Source organism: Coffea arabica, chromosome 9e, assembly GCF_036785885.1.
Source record: "Coffea arabica cultivar ET-39 chromosome 9e, Coffea Arabica ET-39 HiFi, whole genome shotgun sequence".
Classification (NCBI taxonomy): domain Eukaryota; kingdom Viridiplantae; phylum Streptophyta; class Magnoliopsida; order Gentianales; family Rubiaceae; genus Coffea; species Coffea arabica.
Window position 1 is genome coordinate 38,494,056 of NC_092327.1, and position 18,996 is coordinate 38,513,051.

The 18,996-nt window shown below is 37.2% G+C and overlaps 2 protein-coding genes across 7 annotated transcripts; one reads left to right on the forward strand and one right to left on the reverse strand.

Annotated features, from left to right (window-relative positions):
- On the reverse strand, window positions 1–3,353 carry LOC113709436 (uncharacterized). 4 transcript variants are annotated; one of them, XM_072066330.1, is made up of 5 exons: window positions 3,262–3,353; window positions 2,248–2,399; window positions 1,668–1,744; window positions 395–538; window positions 1–253 (listed from the first exon to the last, which is right to left on the reverse strand). In XM_072066330.1, the coding sequence occupies exons 2-4, from the start codon at window positions 2,391–2,393 to the stop codon at window positions 402–404; spliced, it is 360 nt and encodes a 119-aa protein (XP_071922431.1). In that variant the 5' UTR covers window positions 2,394–2,399; window positions 3,262–3,353; the 3' UTR covers window positions 1–253; window positions 395–401. The 4 variants fall into 4 exon arrangements, with proteins under 4 accessions (XP_071922431.1, XP_027088000.2, XP_027088001.2 ...); XM_027232199.2 differs by having other exon boundaries at window positions 2,293–2,399; window positions 3,262–3,296; XM_027232200.2 differs by lacking the exon at window positions 3,262–3,353 and adding an exon at window positions 3,034–3,255 and having other exon boundaries at window positions 2,293–2,399.
- A 5,797-nt stretch (window positions 3,354–9,150) lies between these two features.
- On the forward strand, window positions 9,151–16,374 carry LOC113710164 (patatin-like protein 6). Of its 3 annotated transcripts, none has more exons than XM_072065590.1 (4): window positions 9,151–9,263; window positions 9,721–10,906; window positions 12,809–13,114; window positions 15,420–16,374. In XM_072065590.1, the coding sequence occupies exons 2-3, from the start codon at window positions 9,737–9,739 to the stop codon at window positions 13,091–13,093; spliced, it is 1,455 nt and encodes a 484-aa protein (XP_071921691.1). In that variant the 5' UTR covers window positions 9,151–9,263; window positions 9,721–9,736; the 3' UTR covers window positions 13,094–13,114; window positions 15,420–16,374. The 3 variants fall into 3 exon arrangements, with proteins under 3 accessions (XP_071921691.1, XP_027088811.1, XP_027088810.1); XM_027233009.2 differs by having other exon boundaries at window positions 9,168–9,513; XM_027233010.2 differs by having other exon boundaries at window positions 9,167–10,906; window positions 14,457–15,472.
- Window positions 16,375–18,996: the final 2,622 nt, after the last annotated feature.

Sequence of the window (18,996 nt, forward strand, 5' to 3'; positions counted from 1 at the left end):
TGCTAGAAAAAGATTATATTGTCATCAAACAATTAAGTTCCACTACAAATTATCTGGTGCTCCTCGCATGTCCATTCTATTGGCTCTACACAAAGTATCTATATCAGACAAGTACTTGTATCTGCATCCTGCCCTGCACAACATCCCAGACATCCAGCCTACAATTGACTTGAAAAGGCAGCCCAAAAGAGTGCAAAGAATGTTTTGTGAAAGGGCTAGTTGCATCATCAAATGGATGTATACCACCAGTTATCTGCAATACAAAGTAGTTACAATGCTTCAAATCCAAATTCTGTCAAACTGTTAACACTCATTGACGTTTGAGAGCTGTGGATGTTTACATTTAAATGACACTTGAAAATAAGCGGTAAGTGTACGGAAAGAGAAGCTCTACCATATCATCATTTGATATTGACTGCTTCTAAATTCTTTTGATTCTTAAAATCCAGAACAGCCTGGTCAAAGGTGCTTCGAACGTGTTGACACATTAGCATCAGATCTTGGCATGAATCCTTCAGTACTTCCCTAGCCGCATCTCCTGCAATTTAGTAAATATTTGAAGACAAGCTGAGTGAGTTTCGTTAAGGACAATTAAACTTCAGAGAGATTGTCCTCATGCAAAAAGAAAACATCGCTAGATGTGTCAAAACTAGATAGAACAGTTCTCATTTTCTTTATAAGCGTTAAGAACCTCCACAATCTGTCAAGGATAACAGGACCCAACATTATCATCTTTCTGATAACTAAGGGATTGCAGGTTTTTAAAGGTATTTAACGTCATTGAATTGGAAAATAAATGGAGTTTAGAACTAACAGCAATTAGGTATGTTACAAAATGACAACTCTCTTCCTCCTAGAAAAATCTCATGAACAAAGGTCACCTGTGCTATATGAATCATGCTCCATGAATTTAAGTTGACAACCTGGTGTGAGAGACTTTTCTTGCCTTTTATTCCAAAAAAGTACTCTTTTCACATGGCATCTATATTAACAAGAAGATCTTTTTCAGACAAAACACCAGTTGCAAATATGCAGAGTGAATTCAGTGACTGAAGCACTAACATAAAATGATTGATAAAACCACATTGACAAGTCAGGGAGTGGTGGTTACAGCCACAGTCTATCATCTTTGATTGCACAGGATTGTTGATCTTTCAGAATTGCTGCCTACCAGATGCCATTATTGCTAGGAAAATTTTCAGTGATGGCCTGTGGGTAGTTCCAGGATGGGATGGATTCAAAAAGGACAAGGAAGATTGGCGTCAGGCATGATGGGTCACAACAACAATGGTTTGGTATACAGGCAGAGTGGGTCTCATACCCTATTCTATGTATGTCATATGATTCATGGTATTTTATTAGCAGTTTACATTCTTTTTCTGATTCAATAAAAATAAGACCTTTATCTTTTAAAACAAAAATGACATAAAATGGAAAGTAAGAAGAATATTATAGTGAAAACCACGGAAACAATTACAGGTAGTGTAAGAATATTACAGCAAAAATTATAGTAACAATTAGAGGAATTGCCTATCTGACACTAGTGCAAAAAGTTGGTATATCCAGATAGATAGAAAACATCAACAACTTAAGATATGAGATGATAAGTACAATCACAACAAATGCCACTTAAACTCAAAGGCAAACAATGGATTGTAGTGTTTTACCTGTTGTCTGGACTCTAATATTCACACGGGCATCAGAAGGATGTGGGATACTGTAGCCACAGAATGTTACTCTGGGACTGCACAAATTTATAAGGACAATACTTAAGAAACTACATTTAATTTTTATTAGTTTAATGGAAGTGAAATGTCACAAGAATGTGATTCCATGAAAGCAGACGCAATGATGTAACTTTAAAATAGTTAAAACATATATACGGTAATAGCAATGACTTGACTACAAAGTACGATGGGGAACTCCAAGACACATAAAGAGAGAAAAAAATTAGTGAAACGAATTAAAAGAATTTCACCTTCAGCATACATAATTCTAGGAAATACTAGGGTGAACAAATTCATTTGTTATCTACAAAGAAAGCAGAGAAGTATTTTGCTTAGGTAGAGAATGAATATTTACAATAATCTACCAGAAGAATAAAAGATTGATTCTAAACAAGTGGTTTTGGAAGTTTAAAAGCTAGAAGTTCTTGTTCTCAACTATTCATAAAGTTCATTTCTGACTACAATCACATGCAAGTACATGATTCTGAATGTTTGGATGCATTGGTGTTGGAAAAATTACAAAGTCCCATAACTATTTGTAGACAGGGAAAGGGAGACCACTAACTCTTGATTTAGAGTAAATCTAAGAGAATTAGCAAGGGTATGATCCTCATCCGCCAATGAAAAAGTCGCCTTTGATTGATCGTGGTACGACCCGTGCTCCATTAAGTACTGCAATACATTAACAAAGCAGTAGGAATAGAAACTTTAGAAGCCTCAAAAATCAATAAAACAATGATAAACTCGCCACTCAATTAAGATATAAAAAGCAACCAATCTCTCTCTCTCTCTCTCTACGCCCTCCTATTCTGCTCTAGTACAACCGTCCTACTAAAACCACATCCAATGAAAGAGTATATTATTTTCATTCGCAGAGTTTCATCATCTATACAAGCAGGAGGCAAAAGGGAAAATGCCTTACTAGATTTAACGATATAAAATTGCAAAATACAATGTATTAGAGCATGTTATTTTCCTTAATGGATGTATACGCAGAAAAAACCTTTTTTTTACAGCATCATCTAAGATGCAGACTTTCTATCTAAATTAGCACTGTCACTTGCTCAAGCATTTTATCAACATAATAAGAATTTCAAAACTGGACACCTCAGCTTCAAAACACACTTAAATCGCTAGTCTGCTTCAGTAACTGATTAATCCTCACATAATCCTACACCCCAATTGCAAAAACCATTTTTTTCTTTCCAATGCCTCCAAATCATAGCCTGGTTAAAGTCTTACTATTTTATTAGACATAGGGCAAACAAACCAAAAAGAAAAAGACTAGTTCTTTAGCATCATTTACCTCTAGTGCAGCCCATCTAAAAAACTTCAAGAAGAAGAATAGTATTTAAAAGAAAGGGGTTAAAGGGCAGGGCAGTCATCAACAGCGAAAAGATATAGAACTGATCAACAGGAAAATCACCACCGCTGATAAAATTGGATAAAAGGGGTATGAGAAAAAATGGAACCCAGAGAAAACGATTAAAGGGTTGGAGAAAGTGAAGGATGCAGGAAGGAGGGAGAAGCATACCTGCGCGCTGCTGCTGCTTCTTGCCAGCTGCTGCTGAAAATTATTTAAACAGCTGAAGCGTGGAGGCCCAAAAGTGCAGCGGGCTATATATGGCGTCTACAATTGTTGAGGCTCCATAGTCCAACCCAGTCAATTTATTGAAGTTGTACCTACAAGTGACGAAAAGGACAACTAGGTCTAGCCCAATAACCACTAGCCAATAGCCCTAGTTGAACTCTGGTTTTTTTTCCCTTTTTTTTCAAGCTAGGAAAGTTCAACTCTCGTGTCTTCCTGCCCATGAACCTTAATTTTGGTTGTTGAAATTTGCCAAAGCTACAATTTTAATACGATCACAATTTTTCACCCAAGAAATGAATTTTACGTACGTTGTGACTTTGAAAGTTAATTAATTTTAGTCACTGAGTTTGTTTGGATAGGAGTTTATTTGGATGATTTATTTGAAATAATTACTGTAGTACTTTTTTGTGATGTGATGTATGTGAGATAAAAAAGTGATTGAAATTTGTGAAGCAAATTATTTTATCTCAAATCATCTCAATCCAAAACTGATTTTATAAATTTATCATTGTTCTGTTTTCTTATTCTTAAAAGATTTTCTACCACGTTTGTAAATTTAAAATTACAATAATGTTTGTGATGCTACTAGAATCATTTTCATAAAATAACAATTTTAGTATTATCAAGATTCTCCTTACGACCATGACAAGTCAATTTTACTCTAAGAATAGTAAGGTTCACACAAAGCATAATTTTGGAAACTACTGTCTAATTTGCTGTGACATTAAAATTTTAGGGTCCCTTAAAAAAATTTTCCTTTAAGTACCTTAATTGATCATGTAGTATTATATTTTTTTTGGGGGGGGGGGGGGGGGGGAGGGGGGCAGAGTTTCATTCAGTGTTAAACTGGGGGGCAAAACCGTCCAACTGTGCCATACAAGTTCATTTAGATAATATTTGAATTCAAGCACGGCCATTGTATAAAAAATAAACACAATTTACACCATAAATTGTCCTCTAATGTTGAATTTGCTAATGAAAGATTATTTGTCCGTCTTGCAAGTCCTTTATTTATGCGGCTAAAGGACCACGTAGTGTATGTGTAATTCATAAATACTTTTTTACGAATTAATTTTGCATAAAATTTTTATTATTAAAGCAAATTACAGTATTTTAATATTTTTTTCTCATCAAATGATGGTTGCTTCGGTAGTTACAATGCATGGAGGGAATCATTTTGTCAAGATGCATTTAGATTAATTCTAGTTAAAAATAGCTAGTGGTAATTATTTTAGCAATTTGTGTTTAGGTAATAAAATAATAAGCGACTTTTATAAGTATAAAGTTTTTTAAAATTTTTTTTTTATTTTTAGTACAAGTACAAGATTTCAAATCCAAGATCTCTCGCTTACATCATTTCTTCCTGTATCACTCAATTCATCGTTCCCCACAGATTCCCTCCTTCCTCTTTATATATAGTATAGATATCTTTTGGACAATCATAGTAGTGCTTTTTACTTTGTCCATTGCCCTCTGTGACAGCCAAATATGTGATAAATTGAACCATGGACAAGTAAGCAACTAGAGGCATCACTACTTGCTTCCAAATAAAAACTTTAAGCCAACATAATCTGTTTCTTAGTACATAAACCGAAGATTAGGTGCTTGTTATCCAATTAAAACCTAAATGGCATCAAACTAATGTGTACAAGATTTACCTAACTCTTTCTTTACATCCACTTTGTTCATTGCATAGAGTCTACCCAAAAGCACCGACACTATACATTTAGGCAGGAAATGTATTGTCAATCACAAAGGTATGGACAATCATTTTCAATTTCATGCTTTAGTGGATAGTTTTTTTTTTTTTTTTTTTTTTTTGAAAAGATGCATGATGGATAGTTAGAAGATGGAATGCTTGGAATATGACGAAATTGTAATGGTTACTACTAAACAAAGAAAAATACTCATCGTGATCATTACGACGTATGCCAAACTTATTCAAGAATATGATAAGGCACCACCTAGAGAAGCAATTGTACAAAGTAGTGAGTGATATATGTCATGTCTCGTCCCGTAACAATTGTTTGGTTCTCATTATTGTCATTGTATATCTTTTTCCTTCCTGTTTCTTGAAAAGAACGGAATGCAGCCAATGAAAGATAGACTCCTACAAGCACATCATCACAAGACTTAAACAAATTGACAAAGGAAGATGCCTCTTACAGTTTGTAGAGGGAGGAAAGAAAATGAAAAAGAATACATCGTCCCGTGAGTTGCCAATTGGAATGAAAACTAAACGCTGTGTTTGGATGGGATATTACTTGAAATATTCTTTGAAATAATTATTATAGATCTTTTAGTAATGTGATATGTATAAGATAAAAAAATAATTAAGAATATAAAAATGTGAATTGGAAGACGTGTTTATGATATAAGCAAATAATATTTGAAACAATTGTGTATCCAAACTGCAGCATTTACTGCTCTAATTTAGTCTAACATTCTATCCAGTGATTGTCCACGTCGAGGGTTGTTTGGTAAGCACGCATGAGACGTAAGATTGAGTATCGAAATAAATGTCACACGTACCTATTGTTTGGTAAATAAGTATCAAAATTACATAATGGAAATAAGAATGCTAAATTTTGTCCTTATCATTTCATATTTTTAATATGATTTTAAATTGAATGAAGGGTCTGTGTAACGAGTGCTTATCAAAGGCTCGTTAAGATTCAATTCAAGTGTTAATTTTTGGAAAAAATAAAGTTAATTGGGAAAAGCGTACACATGCAATAGGAAGTATCAATTGTTGATGTGTGCATTTAGTAATAAATTGAATGTGGTCTATTAACGAGCGCCTATTTGGAACCTGTTATAAAAACTCTGGATGAAATTTACTCCCAAGCCAAGTGCGTTAGAATGAATGATCAAAGATTCTGAGTACTAACCAAACACCTCTGAGATTTTTATTTATTTATTTATTTTTGACTGTTTCCACCGAATTAACCGTTGGGAATCTTGTGACTTGGACCATACCCGGAGACGGCAGACAAAAACCGCCCAACCCAGTCCACACACCTAAATCCGCAGCCCGTTCTCCGTTTCCAACAGATGTCTGACCCACGTTGGACTCGTCAGCACTATCAATCCTCTTAGCAGGTGGGCCCCCTTCTCCAAGCCCAAAGTAATCAAAGACCTGTCCAGGCTCCAGTCCCGTCACGTATACACGAATTGCCTTCCTCTCAATTATCTGCCCCCCCCCCCCCAAAAAAAAGAAAACTAATTTCCACATCAGCATAATAAGCGTGCGTCTCCATTTTATTGCCGACGACTACGTCTCTGGACCCTACTCCCCGACGGACTTGACCCCACACGTTAACCTGCGCATTCCATAAAAAATTTATAAAATTAGAAAAATCAGAATTAAGCAGTTGATTACGGAGAAAAGCAGTTGTTGTCAATCAATTTAAGCCGTTTGATTCCCAAAGGGATGGATTAGTCCACCGTCGGTGACCTACGTTTGCCCTCGCGGCGGTGAAATACATACTACTCCTTCGTCCCGTTTTATTAGTCTTGGTTTTTTTTTCACACAGATTAAGAAAGTGTAATTAATTTGGTTGGAAACATAAATTTAGATTAATAATTTCCTAAAATACCCTTATGCTAATCACGAAGAGTGCCAATTAATATCAGTTGCAACTAATGGTGCCAATAAATATCAGTTACCGCCAATAGTGCACCATGATTGTTTCAATTACCGCCAATAGTGCCAATAAATAACAAAGATAGACTTTTCATTTATCTATGTATTGGAAAAGCTCAATATATTCAATGTAGTGGGTTAGTATTTAATAACAATGTATTAATAACGAGATATTTAATAAGGGTATTTTAGACAATTTGAAAGATTATTACATTTCTTAATGGGAAAGTGGACTACAATTTGTGACAGATGAAAAAGGAAAACAAGACTAACAAAACGGGACGGAGGGAGTACTATTAGTCCACGTAAAATTCACCCCTCAACCATGCTAAATAAAATGGAAGAGAATATAGCACTTTCTTTTGGTTTTTTTTTCCTAATTGATGTGCCTATACATCATGAATATCCTCAAAAAACATGAGTGTAGAGTAGAACTTGATGAATGTAGAGGGAAAGGAAAGAAGGGAAAATAAAAATTGATGACATAGAACTTGAACTCTAATGACATATATCCAGTCTATCTCAATATTTAGATTATTACAAAAAATATTTGAAATTATGATTATTGTTTCATTTTGGGAAGAAAATAATTTGAGCCATTATTTGCGCAACGGATCTTCTGTCTCACATCCTGTGTCATTCTCTGTTACATTTTTTATTATATTACTATTTCTCCTTCATAAACATCATGTTTTAATTATTTTTTGTTTCCTTAAGATCCAATAACTACAAAATCAGTAAAAAAAATAAATACAACAGCTTGAAAAAAAATATATATAATAGAAAATTAAAAAATGCAGCAGAAATTTCATAAAAAATCTCATTTTTTATGCATTTTGATTTTTTGAGTTTGTTAAATTTTGTGTATTACTAAATTAATAGGTATTGGATCTTAAGGAAATAAAAAAGAACTAAAACATGATATTTATGAATGAGAAATAGTAATATAATAAAAAGTGGGACAGATAATGGCACAGAATATGGGACAGAAGATCCGTTGCTGAACCTCTGAAGTCCAAATGTTAACTCTAGGCATGAACAATTGGAATTTGAACATTGTATGTCAATACGATTTGGCCACCAGAGATATGCTTAAAGCTCACCTTGCTGGCATTCTTATCGAAACTTTCCTTAAATATAGGTTGCGAGATCAAATTCCTCCGTCGCTTTTCTTGGATGTCTCTGTACTTGCATTTTTACCAAGACTTTCTTAAAAATTTAACCAATAGATTCACAGAAACCCGGATAATCAGTGACATCGAGATCCACCCGTTTTCCTTAGTATAGAGTACACTAACTCCTCATTTGTACCAAAAAAAAAGGTTACTGGTTCATTTATGTATCCTCATTTGTAACCAAAAAAAGTTTTACTAATTCATTTGTATCTTAAAAAAGAAAAGATATGAAATATCAGATATCTCCTTTGATTGTGAGAGTCATAGAAATGTAGAAGAATTTGAATTGATAGCTTGCAAGTTTTATATCTTAGAAGAGTGGGTAAATATTTATGTTAAAGGCTGTTTTTTTTTTATGCCATTAGTTTAGAGCACGTAAAATCATAGGGGCGGGTCACTATAAATTTTAAATATTATTATTTACCTTCTAAATTGAGAAGATTCTAGTAAATAACTATGAAGTAATCTTCTATACATACACTGACAGTATACACGCTTTCATCATTAGATACATGACACATGATTCGAATATAAATTTAAAACTCAAATTTTACATATGTGTCGTATATCTAATTATGATAGTGCATACACAGCCAGTGCATATAAGATTTAATCAATAACTAAATAGTGAGATAATTTCTTAGTATGTGCCTTAACGTCACACAATAAAAAAGAACCCTTTTATAACATAATATAGGAACGGTGCATGCCAAAAATCTGGGAATAATGTAGAATTACCAGCAGAGAATTGTTTTAGCAACAGTTAAAAAATCACATATTTTCCAAATGGAGCATCAAAACTCAAAAGCATGATCCAAGCGCAGAAAACATAATGGGATACGCCCAAGTGCCTAATGACAGGACCCCTAAGGTCAATGTCCAAGTATAATGGCCATGGGTAGACATCACTAAGGTCTAAATTTTGGGTAACAAAAAAATTCTTTTTTTTTTTTTGCTTCATTTAAAGGGAAAAAAACAAATGGATTTCTTATAGTAATTGCGAGGTGAGGCTGGTATTTAAGGCCAACAACACAGACATGCTGAGCAGTCGCGTTGGTTCATGGTTTCCTACCGGCTTTTCCTCCTCCTCCTCCTCCTCCTCGCGTCTCTTCGTTCGTTGATTCGTCTGCATTCTCCTCTTCCCTCTCCTTTACCTTCTACCTTGAAATCTTCCCTCTATTCTCTTTGTATTTAATGGAATATCATATGTGATCGAAATATAAAGTGTATTGTAGAGGGGAAGTAAAAGGATTCGTAAAGCTAACAATTACTTTTCTAGTAAATTTCTTTTTCATCTTCCTTCATTCCTTAAAATCTCAAAAAGATCACACCAATCCTATACATATCCATTCACCTTTCGCTATTGCAAGTAAGGTGGGTGCTACAGGCATGCCATATATGCATACACACATGTTCTATATCTCTATATAAGGCTTTTCATTGGGAGGATGGGTTTTATTTTATCGTTGTAATTCTAAGCTTAGAATGTAATAAATTTGAGAGGTTGAGAAAAATATCGAGGGACTTCTTCTTCTGCTGTGGGGTTGATTGTTAAATTAAAATTTCTTTTTTTTTGTTTAGCTCCTGGGAAGAGGAAATGGCTTTTAATCTTCGGTCTGAAACGCAAGAGCCCAGCATCGATACCGATAAGCTCAGCTATGAAATCTTTTCCATCCTGGAGAGCAAGTTTTTGTTTGGCTACGATGATCAGAAGCTTTGGATTCCTAAACAGATTTCTCCCGCCGCCGCCGCCACCGTCGTTGAAGAGAATAATAAAAACGAGGTCGTTTCGACGTCGCCCCGAGGAGAAATGGTCGACGGAAACGGCGTTCAGGCGATAAAGAATCAGAGGGGGAAGATATGCATCCTCAGCATCGACGGTGGTGGAATGCGGGGCATCGTAGCTGGAAAAGCCTTGGCTTATTTGGAAAATGCGTTGAAGCTAAAATCGGGCAATCCTGACGCTAGAATCGCTGATTATTTCGACGTCGCCACGGGCTCCGGCGTCGGAGGTATCTTTACCGCCATGCTCTTTGCCACCAAGGAGCGAGGACGCCCGATTTTCCACGCGGATGATACGTGGAAATTCTTGGCCGAGCAGGGTAAGAAATTCTACCGCTCCTCGAGTTCGAGCTCCAGCGGAGGCGGCAGCTTTCTCAGGCGTGCTTTCCGAGGCGGAGGAGGCGGCAGCGCCACGGCCGCTTCATCAGCGGCCTTGGAGAAGTCGATGATAGAGGCGTTTGCGGACAAAACGGGGCGGAGCTTAACGTTGAAGGATACGTTAAAACCCGTACTGATTCCCTGCTACGATTTGTCCAGCACGGCGCCGTTCGTGTTCTCACGAGCCGACGCGCTGGAGACAGACAGCTTCGACTTCCGGCTCTGGGAGGTCTGCCGAGCGACGTCGGCGGAACCGGCGGCGTTCGAACCGGTATGCCTGAAGTCCGTAGACGGACAGAGTCGTTGCGTGGGGGTGGACGGGGGATTGGCCATGACCAATCCAACGGCGGCGGCTATAACCCACGTGCTTCACAACAAACAAGAGTTCCCGTTCGTGCGGGGGGTGGAGGACATTTTGGTACTTTCACTAGGTACCGGCCAGCTCCTGGAAGGCAGCTTCGGGTACGAGCAAGTGAAGAGCTGGAAGGCCAAGGACTGGGCTCGTCCTCTGGCTCGCATATCCGGAGACGGCTCGGCTGACTTAGTCGACCACGCCGTCGCCATGGCTTTCGGCCAGAGTCGCAGCAGTAATTACGTCCGTATCCAGGTAATCCTCCAAGTAGCGCCTCTTTCTACCGTGCACCGGGGGTTGTTTTGTTTGTTGCATCATCTTTTGAATTTTATATGCATGGGTCAAATTTATGTTCCGGGTCTTTTCCGTTTAAAGTCGTACGGGCCCCCGCCTTCAGTTACTATTCAAATTCTGTTTTTCTTTCTTTCTTTTTTTTTTTTAAAAAAAGAATTGTATTCTACATATTCTTTTTTTTTTTCTGTCTTGTTCATTTTGGGTTTTTCTTTTTTCTTTTTTTTTTTTTAAGGAGAAAGAAAGTGGGGTTGGCGTTGGGGTTGGGGTTGGGGATGCAATTAAATTTTTCTGGGGAGAGGTCAGTGGAGGGAAAGGGGGGCCGGGCAGTGACTGCGAGTGACTCAACTGGGAGTAATTTGTTGTAAGCTGGGCTGGCAAAAAAATGTGTTGGCAACAAAACGTGGCAGCTTTGGGTAGTGGGACAATGAATATTGAATATTGAATATGATATGATGACGTTCAAACATTGGTTGGGGAGAGTGAGACAGTAGTGTAGTATGGGACTCAGTTTCTTTTTTTTTTTTTTGGGTTTTTCTTGTTCCCTGTTTCCACATACTCTATGTGACATTTTTCGTGGTTATTTAGTGATACTTTGGATTTTGCAAAATATGTTGGCTGCTGCTTGATTGTGGTTTGGTGCTTCGGAAGACAGTTCTTGTTTTTTTTTTTTTTATAGGCTCTCCCTGGAAGCATAACTAGATGCCGGTTTGTTTTTGGGTGCATTAAGTTTCAGTAGCATGTTTCATTCGTTGACCCATTGTCTAGCCGGATAGTGTTTTGATGTGTAGTTACTTTACTTGCTCTCCTCAAATGGTCAAATTCCCAGGCCTCCTTAAAAAAGAGTTTCCATCGTCGTACTTGTCTGTTTAATCCATCCGTGTTTTTGGGCTTTTGACTCGGTCCTCCTATTTGATTGAGCTCAAAAAGCAGTTAAAGCTGGAAATGAATCCTGGAAAGGTTGATTTCAGTTTCAGGGTAGTGGGTAAAGCATGTTGTTGCTAATGTTCTATTCAAAGACATCATGATTCATGTAGTCTACAACTTTTTCACCTGCAGCAAGAAGCCCGACTGACTGACTGACTGGTGGAGGTGGTAGACTGGTAGTGGATGAAAATTTTGATTGCTAACCAAACCGAAAGTTGGTAAAGCCTATACTAATTGTAGAGAATTTGACTTTGTGTAAAAATATGAAGAAGACTGGTTTGTTTCACTCGTTTGTAACTTTCCATAATTGGGCTACATGTACCCGTCTGCAATTACCATGGCCGGTGCTGGAAATGGTCCCAGGCTGTGTGGTCTAGGAGGATTTTACCCTGCTTACTATGTTTCATTCACCTAATTCATCTGGAAGATTAAAAATTTTATACCAGTACAAATTTTCACTAGTAGGGTTGATTGCTCTGTTTAGACATATCTGGTCCTACCTCTGACGGTACGCAGAATAGTCATATGACTCGCTCCACCATACAGGGCTCAGGCCCTGAGTCCCTCTTGCCCTCTTCTTTGATTCTTTACTAGGAAGCCTCTTACCTCATTTTATACTACTAGTAATTTCTAGACCACCTCAGCAAGGACTATACAAACTCCATCCGTTTGCTCCGTGAGCTGGGATTGGGATGGATTAAGATGAAACAATAACTACTACTAGTACTATTTCTTGGTACCATGTTATGAGTTTTTTGTTCATCAAGGATATTTTCAAAGATTGGTCGTCCATGATTGCGGGGGAAAAAAAAAACAATTCTTGGTCAAGGGATGAAGAAAACCATCCTGTTTACTATCTCTCTGTTTTTTTGATTATCAGTCGTGCTAGTGCGTGTCAATGCATTCTTAATAAATTGTCAAATTTTTTGAATGGCACAGGCAACCGGATCCAGCTTTGGGCGATGTGGGGCGAATACAGACTCCGACCCGAGTCCCGACAACGTAAAATTGCTGGTGAAAGTAGCAGATGAAATGCTGAAGCAAAAGAATGTAGAGTCGGTGCTCTTCAATGGCAAGAGGATTGGAGAGCAGAGCAATTTGGAGAAACTGGACTGGTTCGCCAGTGAACTTGTGCTAGAGCATCAGAGGAGGAGCTGCAGAATAGCTCCCACTGTTGCTTTCAAACAAGCTACATTAGCAGACCAGGATGGCCCCAAACAGTAGATAAAAAGTACTACTTAACTGGTGAGAACTCTCTTTCATTACTACACATTGCCCTTCAGCAGCTTATACTACTGCTACCCACTAGTAGAAGAATACTTGTCAAATTACTACACATTATCTTTATCGCTGTGATTGACTTGACTGAATATGCCTAATCATTTCTAGAATAGGACAGGACCCATTGTGCTCATAATTGGAACATGATGCTAAGGAAAAAAAAAAAAAGGGAACCCAAAATGTCTTTTTACCCTTTCTTTGCTCGAATCAGCAAAGTTAAGTAGTATAATTATTTAGAGGGGTCACGAGAGGATAGTCGTTTCGGCTGTTTCTGTGCTCCCCGTGGGCTCGGTCGCGTCATTGTCTTTCTGATTCCGAAAATCAAAGGTTATAACAACCGGTGGTTGTTCAATGTTGATTGCCACCCCCACCCCCACCCCCACCCCGTCTTTTTCTGATTTTTGGCAGCAAATCTTGGGGATGAAAATTAGCGGAATGATCTTTGGGGAAGGGAGGTCGTTCACCAGAGCGCACAGCTGGGCGACTGTGAGCTGTGTCGGCCTACCGACAGTTTTAAAGAAGAGGAGAATGAGGGCATACCTGTTATTATGAATTTACCTGAGTAAGAACTAGGAATAGTCGTCGAACCTGAACCTGAACCTGGTAGGTGTGGGTGCTGGGGTCTGTGCTGTGGGGGGGGGGGGGGGGGGGGGGGGTCCCTGAGACTAAGGAGAGAACAAGAATCGTACCAGGGGCAGGGGATATGGGTTAAGCCTTTATTAGGGACACGTCCGTGATACGGAATGAATGACTGATGTAGGGACTCTTCTTCGTCTCCTCGCCTTTTACACCAGATTCCATGTCCAACAATTTTTGATGATTTGTTGCCCTCCTGAATCTACTCCCCACATTCAACGAATTCAATCCCTATCGTTAAAATACGGCTATTCCTCTCCTCTCGGTAAACCCAAATTCTTCATTTTTCCTTTTAGTATCATTTCCTAACCTTGCTGGCGATTTTATTGGCTAGTCAAGCACATTTATTATTTATTTTATTATTTTTTGGAAAATTCGTGTAATGATATTTTATACCAAGAGGGGCATAGTCAGCGTTCAGTGGTGGTTGATAAGTTCTTCTTTTTTGTATAGTCTATTGTTGCATTTGGCTTTTTCGTGAGCCTGATGTTGGCATTTCAACATACTGTGCCCTTTTATCTTCTAAGTACTTTTCACATTTAGTAAGACAAGAAAATGAGATCAACATTAAATTGACAGGGGGCTTGAAGCCAAATCTATTCAAAATCTGGTCTGCCGTATTTTCCTATATATTCAACTTTGTTGATATTTTGTTTCTAATCAACTACAGCTCTCTCTCGCTCTCTTCACATCAGTGCACAATTTCTTGATGCCGGACAAGATCCGTTCCAAGGCTAATGCTCAGACCTAAGTACACAAATACTAGAGAGTATCAACTCTTGTCATCAGGAATATTCTTGACATGAAAACCGTTATTTTGTTTTCATTTTTGGTGTACAGACTGATGGGGCTGCCCTCCATTAACTTGGTTCGTCTAAGAAATGGCACCATCAGCAGCCATATCAGCGATCAATACCAAATGATTAGGGAAGGATGGGACCATAAAGACTGTTTTGCTAAGGGTTCCCCCTCCCCCCCAACCTGACCTTTTACCTAAATTTAACTTGGCGAATTAAACAGTGTTACTTTTTGGGACAGCATGAGAAGAAATGCTAGGATCTAACTTTATTGTGCCGCTCCTTTCTGCATAATTTGATTTAGCCCTTGAATGTGATAACGTTTCCCAATCCATAATTGGTAGTTTTGGAGGAGAAAAATATTTTACTTTACTTTAGCACTTTCTCAAACTGAGTGTAGGCTAGATAAAGGTGATTCAGAATCAATAAAAGAATATTACAATTTTTGACAAAATTGGTCAGAATGGGCATAAAATGGCAAAACGAAAGATTTGCTTCTTTTAAAAACCCACAATTTAGGATCACTGCTAGACGCCTGATTTTGAATGATTGGCACCCCTCAGCGGCTAAAAGCTTAGGACCCAAATGGAGAGTTGCTATGAGTGGCCAACGTACTTTGATTTTAAATGCTACTTACTACTAAAGAATATAGAGGGGTCAAAAAGGATGGTCTCCTATAAAAAAAGAAGAGAAAGTAGACAGACCATCATGCTGCCGTTCGACATCATTTTGAATTTGTATCTAAAGGATGGAAGAGTTTTCACCTTAAATTTGGCAATTCTGCAAGTTTCATTAGCAGTACTGTTTAACAAAGTGTTGTGTAATTGTAATTGCAGTATGTAAACGTGTGTGAAGTCGGGAAAGGAACGGAAGAAGGAAGGCAGTGAAAGCAGGTTTCACTTTTGAAAGAGAAGACAGAAAGGCAAGGTGGGGGGTCAAAAGGATTTGAGAACTCTCGAGTATCAACTACTACTAGTAATAAGTAGTGGATGATCTTGGTGGGATTCTTTTGCCTGCCCAAGGACAGGCATTTGATGGCAATTGGACAAACTCCAAAATGCTTATTTGCTTAGGGTCAAAGAAGATTGAAATACTCTTGTATTACACTTTATGTTTTGTGTCCTTGTAGTTCAAGTGAGGTTTTGCGGGGGCCAGGAAACTTGTTTTCCTGGGATTTCTTTTCACTTTCCCCTCTTTCTTTTCCTTTTCCTTTTCCTTTTTATCTTTTCGTTTCTGGTTTTCTCTCTGTTTTGGGGTTTACAAATATTTTGTCTTCTCGTCCTAGTGCTGGTGGTGGACACTGGTGCCAAAGGAGCAACATACATATACACTCCTGCATGGGACTTGCTGCCAAAGTTCTGTGTCTAATCTTTGGCCCTTTTTTCCATTTGATCTGAATCTTTAATCTACTGTAAATTTAGTGGTGGAGAACTGATTGGCAGTGGGTATCAATCTCCTTCTCCTTCATTACAAGTTTACAACCAACCATTTGCATATATATATATATATATATATATGCACGTACAGAGTAGTAGTAGTAGTAGTTGCATTTATAAATGGAGTGGGGTTCTGGACCCTCTTTGTTGAAGGTTCAAATTGTTGAAGATGTTGGATTCGTTTTATAAGCTCCTTCTCCCAAACTGGCACCTTAGAGTTCTTTTACGGTTTAGTATTTTTGGCAAAAGGAAGTTTTTGTTCTTTTTTAGCCTCATGATATTATCCATGGTTTATGTTATAAATAAAAATCAGGGTGGTTGGCTTGGCTGTCTACACCCCTTTTTCTGGTTTTCATTTTATTCTTCAGTTAATTATTTTCCCTTCCCTACTTTTGTGCTACAACTATAATATTTTAGCTGGATCATGAGATGATTTATTTTTTCACCAAGTTAACTAGTTTTTCTTAAACTGTTAAAAAAAAATCAAAACTATCAAAGTGGGACGAAGAAAGTATACGAGTAAACTAAAAGATTTGTAAGTACGTGTGTGAAGTACTCGTACCACATCGTTGGAGTTGATAATTTTAGCATAATGTAGTAGTGTCTAATGCATGACACACCACAACTATGTGATACAAAACATAGATAGATGAGCGCATTCGAACATCTTTAAAAGAAGTATTAGCCATTAAGATTACCAATTCGCAGACCTATCTTTTTCAGACCATCACTAACTGTCCATATCAGATGATTCCTATCAGTTGTGATGGCGGGCATTAACGTTTGGTTTTACTAGTTGTTTGAAGCCCGCCCTTTAAATAATTGAGAAGAGAATATACACATGGAAACAAAGGCTACATAGAATCAAACTGGATAATACAATTCAAATGACAATTGGATTGCTATTATTATTAGTTCTTGAACAATTTGGTCACCATCCCAAGTTGGGATTGCTACTTTTCTTTCATGTAATGACAATTAGTTGAAAACACACACACACACACACACACACACACACACACAAAGCACACCATGCATTCAAATGTCATGTCATTTAAATTGTGTAATCTTGATTTGTAGGGATGTCAAGCCCAACTTTATGAGGAATCTACTTTAGCCTTCCCCCTTTCAACTATTAAGAGCCATAACCTTTCCATGATTATGAAGTTTGTAGGCCTCTGATTGCCTATCAAAGAAACAGTGCTGTCCCTCATAATTTTAGTGAAATTTTGAATGTATGGTGGGTGGAACAAAAGGGTCTAATACAAAACTACTTTTGAAAACAACTAGTAGCATTTTCATAATGATGATGATTATGACTTGTGGGCTCAAAAGTTTCTCATCCGTGCACTCAATCATGCTTAGAAGTGGTTGGTACTCCAATTAACAACGAAAAAAGCATTTCAAAATTTGGAATTAAGGAAGGGACATGAAGGAAAAATGAAAGAACATATAAACTAATGGGAAAGGATTCATGGTATGTGTCATTGAGTACTGATGTTGCATGCGGTTATCCTAATTGATCATAACTGTAGTGCCACTAATTAATGATCGCGGAGCTGTGTGGAGTTAGATATTAATCAGATTGGTTGGTTAAATTCTTTAAATGGAGGTTAATTTTTCTTACTCTTTTTTCTTTCCAATCCCTCCCTCTCCTATCCTATAAATAATGGAATTCTCTTTCTTACTACCATAGATTTTTGTTTGACAATCCGTATGACAGAGACAAGGGTTTTAAGGGGATTATATATATCCTATAGCACACATTTCCTCGTAACATGTACTAAAAGATATATAGGTGGTGTTGGAGAATTTTAACAAAAAGTACAAATATCACAAAAATTGCTCCATGATTTTCTTTTTAGGTTAAAATTGTTCTATATAGAGTAAGAATTTTTCTAAAATGGCCGTAACGAAAAATGAAAAAGAAAACGTAAAAAAAAAAAAAAAAAAAAAACTGGTTCCCTCCCTCCTCCTGTTCCAATTAGAGTAAATAAATAATTGGAAATTAGTTACATTAACAAGCCCTGATTGGCAAGGGAACATGGTATTTTTAAGTTATTCAATCCCATTTTTAATAGTGTTTTCCTAAAGAAAAAAAAACTCAATTTCCTTCTGTTGGGCTGTTATCTTCTAATTGGAAATTTAAAGGTTTTTTTCCCTCTAAACCATTAGTCAAGAGGGACAGTAAATCAAACAAAATATTAAGGGGAAAAGTGTAAATCACACTAAACATTGGAGGGTTCAGTGCATTTTACCACTGAAACGATTCTTTCTTTTTAAAAAAAAAAAAAAAAGAAAGAAAAAGAAAAAAGAACAATTGCTCGACCCACCCAATTGTCAATACCAACCCAACTCAAGCCCATTAGCCCACTCCTATTACCCATCGGGCCACTCCACTCCAACCCAACTGCCACTCCCCTTCGCAATAGCCCTCTCCTTGAAAAATGCAAGCTTCACTGGCCTCCGATTCTCCCTCTTTGGAAAAAGCATAATTAGCTTTTTTCTCTTAGTTAAATTTCAATTAAACTCAGCCCAATCTTTTACTAAAAGATTGAGCCGAATACAAAGATTCTATTGAATCTATTTTAGATAAATACATACTCATCTAGATAAAGAATATTTTAAATAAAAAATCTAAGAATCAAATCTTTCTATTAATGTCTTGGATCCACAATTAATCCTCTAGATACTTATATTCTTTTATATTCTGCAATTTCCCCCAAGCAAGCCATTGTATACGTATCTCGTATCTCGTCCTTTTCATTCCATATTGATGGAATAAAACCTTAAGTTATTACTTATTATTAGTTAGTTATTGACAAGATTTTACGAAAAAAAGATTTATAGAACAAAACAAATATTTCTTTTTTTTTTTCGATGCGAATTTGACACGACATAGGAGAAAGTACTCTTTATCATGATATTTATAATGAAGAGCGGTTCCATCATATTATATTTATGTATAGTGACGTGT

Coding starts and splice junctions, on each gene's coding strand:
- LOC113709436 (XM_072066330.1), bottom strand. CDS start 2,393: ATGGAGCACGGGTCGTACCACGATCAATCAAAGGCGACTTTTTCATTG. Junction 1,745..2,247: donor ACAAATAGTTATGGGACTTT/GTAATTTTTCCA, acceptor AAATTTGTGCAG/TCCCAGAGTAACATTCTGTG. Junction 539..1,667: donor TATTAGAGTCCAGACAACAG/GTAAAACACTAC, acceptor ACTAAATTGCAG/GAGATGCGGCTAGGGAAGTA.
- LOC113710164 (XM_072065590.1), top strand. CDS start 9,737: ATGGCTTTTAATCTTCGGTCTGAAACGCAAGAGCCCAGCATCGATACC. Junction 10,907..12,808: donor GTAATTACGTCCGTATCCAG/GTAATCCTCCAA, acceptor TGAATGGCACAG/GCAACCGGATCCAGCTTTGG.